Consider the following 13069-nt stretch of genomic DNA (forward strand, 5'->3'; position numbering starts at 1 on the left):
CCAGGTGCAGGGAACAATCTTGTTGCATGAGACCAAAGGAATGTGTTTGTGATACCAAATAACAAGAGAGAATTTCATTGTTATCATCATCATTGCAATTTATTGTGGATGAGCCTACTGTTTTCCTGCTTCAAAGCTGCTTGTGCAAATCAATTGCCAAACCTTGAGCTCCTGTCCTGTTTTTTCCCACAACATATTGGGTATATTTGTGCCTGGTATTCAATGACCAAATGTTTCTGGTCTACATTAAGTGCCCACAAATACCCAATGCCTGATTGGGTTGTCCTGCAGTGTCCAAAAAGGGACCAGCCCAACTTTGACTGAACCCAATACAGCGGATTTTTCCAGCCTGAGATACAGGTTGGTCTTCTCAGCGTTGGCCTAAGAGTGTGCAGAGCAGCTGCTAAAGGCAAGTTGGTGCTGGTCTGCAGACTTGGCATCTAGTGGACATGGAATGGTTGTCTTTGGGGATCATCCTGGGATTGCCTTTCACCACATACAGATTGGGAGCTTTTGGGAGGTTGGGTGGGACAGCCCTAGGGAAGTCTGACTGCTTCCATAGTGTATAGCCTTAGAATATAAATCAATCAATTCTTCACATGTAGCCAAGTGGACATCATTAAAGGATAAGCTTCTCACCCTTTTACAGCCATTCTAGAAATTAATGTCCTGTCTCAACTTTTTTCTTTTGTCTTTTTTGAAGGTTTGCATAAAATTGGACCAAATACAGCCATGTATCAGCTGAATGATGCACCCAACTGAACAAGAAGCTTCTGATACAGGACTGTATTGTACATATTTTAGTTTGGGGGTTGGTGAATCATTGACAAGAACAAAAAGAAATCTTTTTGAGCAGGATACAAAATTCTTGAATAACTGTGATCCAATTTATTTACTTCATAATATATCCTTGTGATATGTATCATATGTTAATTTTGTTTGATTCTTTATACATTATGTTTTTATCATATAAGAGCAAGTGCACTGGTTGGGTTCTACTTAGATTTTGTGTCTAATTATTTACATTAGGCTTATTAGGGGGGCTCAAGTCAAAATATTTTACTACTTTTATCGTAAAATTTTGTTCCCGATTGCATAAAATTTACGCAAAATTTTATGCAGTTAGAGCACCCACTATGGTTGCGGTAACGAGGTGATTTATCGTAGCTTTACCGCTAAGTTACACACAGGTCCACTATGGGCCTGTTTTACACTTGCGGTCCCTACGACTGCATCAAATTTTGCGTCGCGCTTGTTCAAATCTACGAAAGCTTAAACCCTGATTTATCGTAGAAACCAGGTAAAGCAGACGGTAAATCATCCGATAGTGGATTTCATGCGGTTACCATCTTTGGTAAAACACGCATGATCAAATTTCGCGCTCAGGAACGCAAAATTTACGATAAATCACCCTCATGATAGTGGGTGCTCTTATACGACATCCCAAATTTTTTAAGCAGCAAATTTACACAAATTTGCGTAAATCTGCTGCTCAGAAGGAGATCCGAAAGAAATTTTTACGGTCCTTTTTTACGAATTGGGAAAAGTTTTCACAGCACAGTACCGTAAAAAACTTTCCCCAATTTTTTAAGAAAAGGCCGCAAATTTTTTGACTTGAGCCCCCTTATTGTCTAGATCACCCTGATACTATGTTCTTTGGTTAGAGTCTTCTATTTTCAAGAAACTGTGACTCATGAGTATCATCAGATTTGAGTTACATAAGGCTTTATACCAATGATGAGAATGAAGAAGTAAATGTTCAAACCTGAGTTCTTAGCATCTGTTTGACAAACTTGAACTCTCTCTTCAGCTTGACTGAGTTTTGACTTGGCTCCAGTATGATTCTCGGGGGTTTGGACTCCGCTCTATTTGACTTGATCCACTTGCAGTTGTGCCACACTTGATCATGATCATGTTGTGAATTGATCCAACTGATCAGGAAGGACAGCAAATGTGTGGAAGAATTTGAAATGTGAACTGCACAGCCACGATCATCCTAAATTACATATTACCGCTTAAGTTGGTATGTAGCACATGTATACATAACAGTCTAATTGGATGTCTTCTTGACCTTCACTTTATCATTCAACTCATCTTACCATCATCATCATCAATCATCGACCATCAACCATCCGTCATCAACCAACATGAGCTCAACAAATTCAAGTCCAAATCAATCACATTTCAATAAAATCAAACCATCTTCATCATCGGTTCCTACTGTTTCAACTACTTCAGCTCAAGCTACTTTCTCTCCTACGAATGAAAAAACTCCTAATACTCCCACAAATCAATCTCATGAAAGAAGCCGATCTTTCAATATGAGAGATGCACTCAATCTACCCGATGAACCACCTCCTGGTCCTGGTCCACTTCATACTGCAGCTCAACATGGTGATCTGGCCACTTTAACAGAAATCATTGAAAGTGGTACTGAATCAGTTACAGATGTAGATGATCAACAAATCACTGCTTTACATTGGGCTGCAATCAATGGACATTTACTTCTTTGTTCTTTTTTAATTTCACGTGGAGCTGTAATTGACGCGTTTGGTGGTGAATTAGTGGCTACTCCTCTTATGTGGGCTGCACGAAATGGCAGGGTTTATGTGGTTCATTTACTTTTAAAACATGGTGCTGATCCTAATTTAGTCGATAGTCAAGGATTCAATACTCTTCATCTTGCTACTCATAGTAGTTCTGCACTTACTTTAGCTTACCTTTTGGCTTCTAATCGATTATCTTCTGATTCACTCGAATCAACTGATCCACAAGGTCATACTGCTTTACATTGGGCTTGTTATCAGGGTGATACACTGTCTGTTAACTTACTTCTTGCTCATCGATCTAGTGTCGCAGCCAAGGATTCGACTGGGATGACACCTTTACATTGGGCTGTTGTCAAAGGAAACGCAAGTTGTATCAAACAAATCGTTTTAGGTGGTGCAGATGTTCACGCTCGTACGATCGAAGGAAAAACACCCAAGGAAATGGCAGATGAATTAAAATCAATCTCAGCATGGACTAAAGCTTTAGGAGAAGTAGGACTTGAACCTAATGGGATTCCACGACATTTAACACTTTCACCTTTTAAGACAAAGCTTGCCATTTATATCTTATCAACTCTTACTCTTGGACTCGCTTTCAATACCTTTGAATCTTTACCTTGGGTTAGTGCTTGGCTATTGGCTTTAGCTGAAGGTTATGGATTACATCATGTAGTTAGTGTGACACTTTTAGATGCTAAAAGACGTGGTGGTGGATCTACTGGGGATATTATCACTCGAAGTCCTTATTTCAATAGCGTCATTGTGGCTAGCATCTTCTGGGTTTCTTATACTTGGCTCACAAGACTTGTTCGCAGTTGGTCATCTGTTTCCCTTTCTGATTCTCTTACCGTCTTTTTCATCTTCCCTCAAACTGATCTTGATTTCGGTTGAATGAATCACAGATACCCCTGGTTACGCTGCTACAAATCTCTTTTTTGCTTTATCCTGCTTAATTTGCATGTATAATCTATTTAGAGCTGTTTCACTTGATCCTGGTTTTATACCACTTCCTAGAGGTGAAGGTGAATTAAATCGAGTTGTAGAAGGACTTGTTGAATCGGGTAAATTTGATGGTACTCATTTTTGTATCACTTGTCAAGTTAGTTTTGATTTTAGCTTGATTGATACTCTTATTTGAAACTGATTTATGCAATTACTTTTGGTGGATTAGGCTCGTAGACCTCTAAGGAGCAAGCATTGTCGTTTGTGTAATCGATGTACAGCAAAGTTTGATCAGTTGAGTCTTTTGCAATTGACCCTATATGTGGCTTAAGCTGACGCTTTCATCAATCAGCCATTGTCCATGGATTTGGAATTGTGTGGGTGTGAAGAACCATCGACAGTTTTTGGTCTTTGTCGCAAGCTTGATTTCAGGCATTTCATGTTATATAGTCCTCGCCTATGCATGTAAGAGTCTTTTATATCAGATCAGGCCATTCTAACAAGAAGGCTCCAGGGAGAATTGACAATTGATGTTGTTTTTGTACAGACCTATCAGAAGCGCCAGTATTACCAACAACAGAATCAGCAGAATTACCAGCCTCATGTTCAATCTCCATACTGCTTTGTCAAATCTCATCATTTGATACATTTACGTTTTCAGTAACTGTATGGTCAGCCATTCAATTAACATGGACCATAGTTTTATTATTATCACAACTTTGGCAAATCAGTCGACAAATGACGACATTTGAATTAAGTAATTATTCTAAATTTGGGTATATGGGAGGTAGAGGTGGTTCTAGTTTATCTTCTCAATCTTCACATTCACATTCTCATTTAAATCATCAAGAAGCCATCTCAAGTTTAAAAGCTCAAGTGATTGAAGAACCTAATTGTAAGAAACATCATCAACATGGGATTAAAGGAAAGATGGGATTCTGTTTAAAGATCATTGGGTTAGATCAATTGGTTCAAGGAAAGGGTGCTAAGAATTTAGTGAAAGCTGGGAAAGTTAAGAATCCATTTAATAAAGGGATTAAGAGGAATTGTTATGATTTTTGGAGTAATGGAAATGAATTAGGTGTGGATTATTTAGAATTATTTGATGTAAGTTTGGTTTTTTTTGTCTTTTTTTGTCTTTGTTTCTTGATTTTAAATGTGCTTTCTGAATTTTGAATGTTGATAATCTTGTTTCTTTTGGTTTTGATGTTCTTTTGTACAGGTCCCTGATGGTGGATTCAAGACTAAAGATCAAAGGAAAAGTAGGAAAGGTGGATATGAAAGGGTTGCAATGGACATTGTTTAATGAGTAGTGATTTTTTTATGAATTTGAATGATAATGATGATGATGATGAATGTGGACACATTGAAAGTTTTCTATTTTGGTGATCGAGATATCATCTTTTGTTTTCCAGTTGTGATTATTAATTGATTGAGTGATTGATTGAAATGGGGTTTTTGTATTGATGTTGATTATTTATTGTCGTTTTTTTTCGTTATCGTTTGATTGATTGAGGAATATTTTTGAGATGTTTCTGATGTTGATTCATCATAGGTTTTTTGTAGACCATGATTTGTTTGGGTTGTGTTAATCAAGTTTCCATACTATGGTATCTCTCTTGAGGTTGACCTTCTCCCTCCAACAATTAGATTGCGTTCCCGTTATCATTTCTTGATAGCTCCTCCTAATAAGTACCGTTTTGTCTATCAATAGACTTTCTACACCCATCACTATCAACGTGATTTAGATACATACAAAATTCAAATGAATCATTTAGACCTTGGCAGTTTTCCAAAGACTCGAGAGGCTGGTATCGCTCCGGGTCGGGTTTCTTGATCGCCCTCGATCTATGTGCGGGTAATGATACCGTCCTGGTCACTTGGGGGGTAACGGGTTTGATGGATTTGAAGAAAACTTAAACATTGAACTTTTATTAACTCACAACTCTTGAGGAACCTTTCGCACTATTCCTCGTCAAGGCAGAAATCCAATCCCGCTTTTTTCCCGTCACGGTCAGGTAATCCGGCTCGGAAAGGTTTTGATTGAAGGATGGAAGAAGAACTTGAAGTTTTGACGGTGATCTTTGATGAAGCTGATTTTCAAGGTGAGTGAGTGAGTTTACTATGTTATCATCACTGGAATAGATATTCCATGGAATCAGAAACCAAAAGAAATCTAATCTTTGAATTAATCTTGGTGTAACTTTTGAATAAATTAGTTAAACATGATCCACCGGGATTTCTTATGAGGGTCAGCCCAGAAGAACCATCAGATTCAGATCCATGTGAATAGAACGTTTTTTTTTGCAAAATATATGAACATTCATTTAAAAAGAAAACGAAAACGAACCATTTCTAATGAATTTTGAAAATACCTCTTTGATTGAAAACTATACGGAACAATTGAAAACAAAAGTGGAAGTAGATTTAGATTTAACACCTCAAGATGGTTATCCTACTACAATTCCATTAATTGAGATTTCAGATCGGATTGGAAAACTAGATGATTTTGAAAAAGAGTTACTGATTAATAAACTTACTACAATTGTTAGTCCGATTTTTGATTAGATTTTTGATTTTGGAAAGAACGGAAGGGTTTAACTGAAATTTGAAGCTCATTTGAATCTTTTAATTCTTTCTCTTGATATTTCCTTCTAGGCAAATGAAAGTGTTGGAGATGCTATGGGATATACTCTTTATACTGAATTACGTCAAGAACTTGGTAGGGTTTTGATTGATCGAGAATCTGCACGAAAGAAAAGAGAAGAAGATGAACTAAGGGCAGCAGAAGAGGTTGAGCTCAATTCTATACTTTTTTCCAATACATTTCATTTTACTTACTTTGGCTATTGATTATTTTGTAAATCAAAAAAACAATACGAATATACGATATTTTTTAGCAAGAAAAAAATCGAGCAAAAGGTACACCTGTTAATAAAGAAACTTTTATGATTTGGCGTACAAAGTTTAATGAAACGATTAAATTACAACAAAAGAAAATTGAAGATGAAAAATTAAAATCTTTAACACCCAAAGAAAGAGATGAATTCAAAAATCGATTAAATAAATTTACAGGTTTGTTGATAGAAAAATCTCATGATTCTGTTTTCATTTTTTTTTGGAGAAATCAACTTATCGTAAAGAATTTGATTGTTGATTGATGATTGGTCTTTGGTCTTGGTCTTTTTTGTTAGGTCGACAACTATTCGAATCTAATAAAGCATTAGTAAATTCAGATGCTTCCTTACTTGAACCTGATGCTGAAGAAATCGATCTAAGTTCATTTGAAAAGGCTTTAGATGATATACCATCAAATGGTGATAATCAAGAAACATGAAATACTATGTAGGTCTTTTATATGTGCGTGTTCTTACAATAGATTTGTTTAAATATATCGTTTTAAATGTGGTCAATAAGCATGATCCTTTTTTAGCTCTCAATTGCATCAGTTTATATTTATTGAATCTTATCTGGTGCCATTTATTGATTGATCTTTTTCTTTGGCTTTGGTAATTCTTGTATAAAGATCAAATATCAGGTGATCATGTGATTTTTTAACTGAATCTGTTTCGAGCAGGGAGTTATATGAAGTAAATCTCTTTCCCTTTCACTGTCATTCTTGATTCTGGTTGGGTGAATGTTTATGTCACCCACTAGTGACATACTTGGCTTTGTGTAATGATGGTTAGCCATCAAGCAATCAAAAGAACAGCACAGAGGTGGTGGATGACGTGCATACATTACTGGCATGATATACAGTGATTTCAAGAAAGATTGGCAACTTTTCTTTGCAAAAAGAATATCTCAGTGGGCCTGAACAGATTTTGAGTCTTGTATAGCCTGCAAATCAACAGAAACCTCACAACCATGTACCATACAAGTCTACATGTGAGTACTATGTAACTCATCCTTTAAAAGGTTTATTGGGAGTTTTGACATACTCGCACACTCTGCTCTCAATAACTTTTCACATAAGCTGTCTTTATCATGAGAAATTCAACCATTGCGTCAAGCAATATGTACAAGCATTCAAATTGTCCCCTTTGATGTCCATCTTTTAGTGAATTATGGAGCTGAGAAAAGATGAGTTTGTTGTTAACCCTAAAAAGGTAGTAGGATACCTGTGTCATTAAGTTATCATGGTTTTGTTGAGAAGCAAGCGCAATTATCTACATCTACATCCAAGTACAAGTGTATTATGTTGGGATTGATGGTCCATATTAGATGTTTGAATCAGTTGTTCCATGCATAAGACAAGAACCAAATTATTTGAGTGGATGCGAGATGAATCACCGATAAACCTTCAAGTACAACAAATTAACGATACTGAGGTTACATTGTGTATATTGGGTGTTTGGATCAGTTATTCCTTTGAGCAGAAAAGGAGCTGAATTGTGGTGGCAAAGTGTGAGATTGATCACTGGTTTCATTTTTTGCTTAAGAATGACTTCATTGACTTCCCATTATCCGCTTTATCGGTAGCTATGTTCTTTTTCAGCCTGTTCATGATCAAAAGACAATGCAAACCCATAAAGGTGAATTGAACCAGATCAGCAATGTGATTATAAGTAGCTTGATCTTTCACATACAATGGTATTCTAGCTGCTTCAAGCTAGATAGAATGACATCTTCCAACAAATAAAAAAATGAGCACGTGGAGTGGGTATCACTTACTTTTTGGTCTCTTTTTCTAAATCAGCAGCACCTTTGCCATTTGCCTTGTCAATCTGAGTTGATGGGAACAGATTCAAGATCAATTTTCATTTAATATAGGGTAGTGTGAAGATCACAATATCAATTTATCGCGAATATAGAGTTGAAATACATTTACATAGATATACGTCAGATGACCTTAAAAGAAGACAAAGTCGAATTAATAGATGTCAAAAGAGGCAAAAACTTCAATTCTTTGACTTACCCATTATCTTCAGGACTTTGTTGGCGATCTAAGAGTTTGAAGACATGTTATAGGTTAGCAAATAAGCCCAGTTGATCTTTGACAATTAGCAGGGAGATTTTCATGTAGCGCTTGTTTATTTACCTTTCCTCTCTGAAGTGCTGCATCTTTCCCGCCCTGTGCAGAACAGGGGGCTCAAACTTCAGCCGCACAATCTGGAAAGTAAATCATTGCAAAGAGGTCGGATGCCTAACAAACCTTGATAGCCTTATTGAAGCCTTCTTCGCTTTTACTTGCCACTGAGGCCATGCTTTTTATTTTTTGGTAATCTGACTTGCTAATTTTTTTCAAGTTATCATCTGGTCCGATCACGAGACTATCTGACAATGTCAGCTTGTATGGCGTCAGGAAGACTTTGATGGCGTTTTCTTTTGCCTTTCCAGCTGTTCCATCAGAGATCTGAAATATAGAGGTGCATCAAACGTGATCATCAACAACACAGGTGAGCTTGATTCGTGCAGAAGCATCTTGAACTAAGATTTCATAACGGGTGACATTCCGCTCACCTGGAACGATGCGTAGTCTGCACTGCCACTTTTCTTTTCCTTTCTCCTCACAATACTATGAGTGCTTAAAGTCGACGGGGAAGAGCTTTCTTGTACATCCCCCTCGACCACTGGTAGGGACAATCCGTGCGAAGCGAGAAGAGTGACGATCAAGAATAGACGACAAATGGCTAACATCTTCAAGACGCGAATTATACGAAGCAGACCTGCGGTTCGTGGTACGAATAAAAATCAAAGAAATCAAGTATGTATGATGTAGAACAGAATAAGATTGATAATTGAAGGCCGGTATTGTGAGGTGAGCTTTATGTGCCAGGGCCCTTGTCTTTATATCATCTTCTCAACGAGCTACTGTCAAGCATGCTGGGTTGTCCGCCGTGTGGTCTATACGATACCGGAGGCCGGTGTGGCATACTGGAAATTTATCGTCTCTTCGTCACGTTGTCAAAGCATCCATCGGGAGAGATGAGACTCGAGAGCCGAACTTTAAATTTCTGTAACGCTGACAACGTCCGATCAACATTCCTAACTCTTTTCAGCGATTGGCTTCCACATCGAATGCGTGAAGCAGGGATGGGGCATTTAAATAATCTCTTATCAAGGCGACTCGTTAGCCACATAGCTTCTACATATCCACATAGCTTCTATATGGCCTCATAGCAATAAATTTAATAGGCATATCATCATGATCACATCAGTTGACTTTCGCATTTGGGCTTCTGTCAGAAACCGTTTTCAAACTATGAAGAGGTAGCCAAACTTCAAGGCAGACCAGCGGTCGAGTCAAATGGACAAGCAGCGCAATCCCTGTTGTATAAACCTTACACTGTGTGTAGGGTTTTGCAACTTTTTTATCGGTTGCATATCAAATATTAACTGATTCAAGATAGGCAGTGATTGTACGTGGTTCGCACTACGTCAAGGTTCTTCTAGACGGAGTGGAGGGAACTGTTGAGCGTCCCAACGACAAGCCAATTGAATGGTGACTTCCTCGATTGCGATCTGATCGACGATTGTAAAAGAGGTAACTGTTGGTTAGAGATCGACATCCAGTGCGCCTCGGAATGTCCTGGACTCGATTGATGTCCGCCGGATGACTTGATTGAAGTTTCGCACCGAGTCTCGAGTGAGCCACATGCTCGACGAGGTGGATACCGATAAAATCTCGATACGACGACCGCAGCATGCCGTATATTTCTTCAATCTTGTAGCTATCCTACTTGTGACTTGTAGTTTTAACCAACGGCATTTCTCGGCCTCTAGACGACTCCAGTGTCAAGATCAACTGTTGCCGCGCCATGTGCGACAGCTCTCAAAGCTCGCCAGGCCCTGACTGCCATGCTGGGTAAGATGCAATGCGAGCGAAATTTGATGTCTTCAGTTTGGGGGAGGACGCCGGATCTAGATTGAAGACCGTTCGGCTAGCGGTCCCAAATGAAGGGTTAGGAGAAACTCCCTTTCGAGCAATTCAAGTATAATTTGACGGAACCTGATGGCTCAGGAGATGGCTCTCGTCTCTTTAGCACTTATCCGATTCCTGCTTGCCGGGTAGCATCATGGCATGCCTAGACTGAACTCAATGGTGTCCTCGTGGCGGCGACGAGGCGTCGAGCCGCTCCGAGCCCCCGAACGCGGGATGTGAAAGAGGAGTGCTACATGGCACTGCTGGCTTATGGCGTTCTCAACTGTCTTGAAGTCCTCAGTATGAAAACGAACTTTCTCATTCAAACCCATGCGGTGAATTTTCGACCGTTACCTACCGTTACCACGTCAGGATATCTTTTTGGTACATACAAACATGCAAATTTGCTTGTGTTTGGCGGGCAAAAGTTTCCAAGCTTTCTGAAATCAACTGTACAACTCTTGGTCCCTTCGTGTCCTTTCTTGCTCATTTTGGCCAGAGCCTCTCTGAACACTATAAGACAGTGGACTCCTCAGTCAATCACCAGAAATGTACGACCTCGCTTTCATGTCTTCTTGGGCATCTCGTAAACTTCATCAAAATCTACTCTAAAGAGTTTTCACAATTTAAATATTTCGCAAGCCCATACTTTGAGAGATGGATTTTTTGCCTACCCTTCAAAGTGTTTTGATTTATCTTCTTTTCTGCGTAGGTAAGTGAGAGACAGAATTCTCTGTCGCAAATACTTGTGCTAACTATTTGTTTTTCTTTGGGTCGAATCATTCATGTCGTCACTTGTATCTCGTTGAACTTCAGTTATCTTCACATCATCAATGCCGGTTGATTCCAAGTTCCGAAAACTGGTGGAATAGTACGTAGTTCTTCACGCCGAGTTCACGGTCTGCTCTTTGAGTCTCATTCGAAAAACTAATCCTGCAACGTGACTATGCGGCTTTCATACATCTTTGAGTGTCAAGAAACATCATCACCACCATCATCATCATCATCATCACCATGCCCCTGTAGGTTCACGGATAGCACTTGGCGGTGACTCTTGGTCAGATTGGTGATACAACCCACCATCGGCCATCAAAAGACAAACCGCAATCGGAATTTATCCATATATAGTGCATAAAGTCACATATATAGATTTTAATTTCAATATACAATGAGCATATACCATAATGGGAGGGTCGTTTGTGACTGGTCTTGTTCACCAGAAGTATTGATTATTTTTAGACATTTACTCTTACTCTTTGGACATTCAATTGGCTTTTGGACATTTATTCTTTCATTTTGTAGATAAAATTATTCGTGTTACATATTTATGATATTATAAACCTTTCAATTCCCGTTGCTGGTTAGAGCTCACCTACCAAGTTGTATCATACTCCCTTTTTGATTTAAATGAACATGATTGGGTTGCCAGTTCAGGATCTCTTGATAGGAACATAAATAGCCAAACATGAGCATGAAAGAGCTTTGAGTAAAGTGGAGCTTGAACAAAGAGGAAAGGCAGGTGAAGCGTTCCAAAACTTTGACCGGTCCCTCACATGTATATCTCCGCTCGGGACCGTTCGACGCCGCCTCTCAGCGCCTCCCCAGAAGAAATCAGTCTCGCCGCACAAATCGTGCTGAGACCAATGCGGGACATGTGAATCCGAACGAACGCCCAAAGACTTGATAGGGATTCAAGTGTGTTCAAAGGTGTTCAAGTGGAGTGAATCTATGCAAGTGTCAACAACCTTGCCAAGCCTCCATGAATTAGTTGTCATCTGATACATACAATTCGATGTTGCACAAAACGAAGAATGAGAAAGAATTGAAGTCATCTCATTCTCTTCAAAGACATATCGATCCGTCAACATATCAGAGAAGACAACGCCTCATGCAAGGTGGATGATCTCGATCATATCTCGAAGAAAACCGATGACTAAGCTTGCCCACCTGACTACACTCTGGCCTTTCCGCCGAATCTTGTTTGATAAAAGGCAAATGATAAAAAAAAAGTATCTATGCAGATACCGTGGTGGAGGAAAGCTGACGAGCTCTCGAATGAACCGTGTGAGCCTGTGTGAGCCTGTCTTGACATGGCACGAAGAGGGGAAAGTTTCTTGCTGCTTCTTCCGCCTAGTCCGCGCGGAGATGCATACCCGTCTTCAAGATTGATGACAGGGTTTGATGCTCATTCTTCCAATTCGACTACATATGTGAATGCTTTCTTGTCTATATATAGGGAGTAATCAAGTGCAGATGGCTCCAGACTCTATCTCAACCAACGGTCCTCCTAACTTCTCTAAATTTGTTTCAGGCTGAGGCGTGCCGTAAACTCCATTTATATTCTCACCATCTAAACGCAAACAAGATCCATTCTGGATCCCAGTGACACTTCTTGAATTTTATCCTCACCCTACGCAAATATGAATTCTTTCTCAAACTTGCTACGAGCTTTTGGCTTTTTCTTGCTCTGCAGAGGTAAGCTGATGATCCTTTTGTTTTTTGACTCCAAACATTGATCTTGTTATTCATGAACATCACTGCGCTTCTTGCTTTTCTTCCAATGTGTTTTAGTGATGTTCTCGTCAGCAATCCCTATTGGCCCCAGGATCGGATCAGTTCCAGACGTGCGCTTGTAAGTGAACCATCATGTTTTTTTTGGTCACAGGAATCTCTGACTTTCTATAACTCAACTCTGGGGCTGTATGCAATTATA

At 39.1% G+C, this 13069-nt stretch overlaps 3 protein-coding genes across 3 annotated transcripts; 2 read left to right on the forward strand and 1 right to left on the reverse strand.

The window, feature by feature from the left end:
- Positions 1-2091: 2091 nt before the first annotated feature.
- Positions 2092-5103, forward strand: MELLADRAFT_43870 (uncharacterized protein; the record flags this gene model as incomplete). The annotated part of the gene is made up of 6 exons (XM_007411210.1): positions 2092-3363; positions 3452-3648; positions 3721-3785; positions 3844-3956; positions 4039-4598; positions 4714-5103. The coding sequence occupies 6 exons, from the start codon at positions 2148-2150 to the stop codon at positions 4795-4797; spliced, it is 2235 nt and encodes a 744-aa protein (XP_007411272.1).
- A 438-nt stretch (positions 5104-5541) lies between these two features.
- Positions 5542-6828, forward strand: MELLADRAFT_107594 (uncharacterized protein; the record flags this gene model as incomplete). The annotated part of the gene is made up of 6 exons (XM_007411211.1): positions 5542-5596; positions 5711-5776; positions 5908-6038; positions 6150-6284; positions 6392-6566; positions 6686-6828. 6 exons carry the CDS (start codon positions 5542-5544, stop codon positions 6826-6828), a joined length of 705 nt encoding a protein of 234 aa, XP_007411273.1.
- Positions 6829-7917: 1089 nt separating this feature from the next.
- MELLADRAFT_123710 (uncharacterized protein) lies at positions 7918-9131 on the reverse strand (the record flags this gene model as incomplete). The annotated part of the gene is made up of 7 exons (XM_007411329.1): positions 7918-7990; positions 8166-8218; positions 8323-8342; positions 8410-8437; positions 8533-8565; positions 8647-8847; positions 8955-9131. The coding sequence occupies 7 exons, from the start codon at positions 9129-9131 to the stop codon at positions 7918-7920; spliced, it is 585 nt and encodes a 194-aa protein (XP_007411391.1).
- Between the last annotated feature and the right edge of the window lie 3938 nt (positions 9132-13069).

This window comes from Melampsora larici-populina (assembly GCF_000204055.1).
Source record: "Melampsora larici-populina 98AG31 unplaced genomic scaffold MELLAscaffold_24, whole genome shotgun sequence".
NCBI classification, from domain to species: domain Eukaryota; kingdom Fungi; phylum Basidiomycota; class Pucciniomycetes; order Pucciniales; family Melampsoraceae; genus Melampsora; species Melampsora laricis-populina.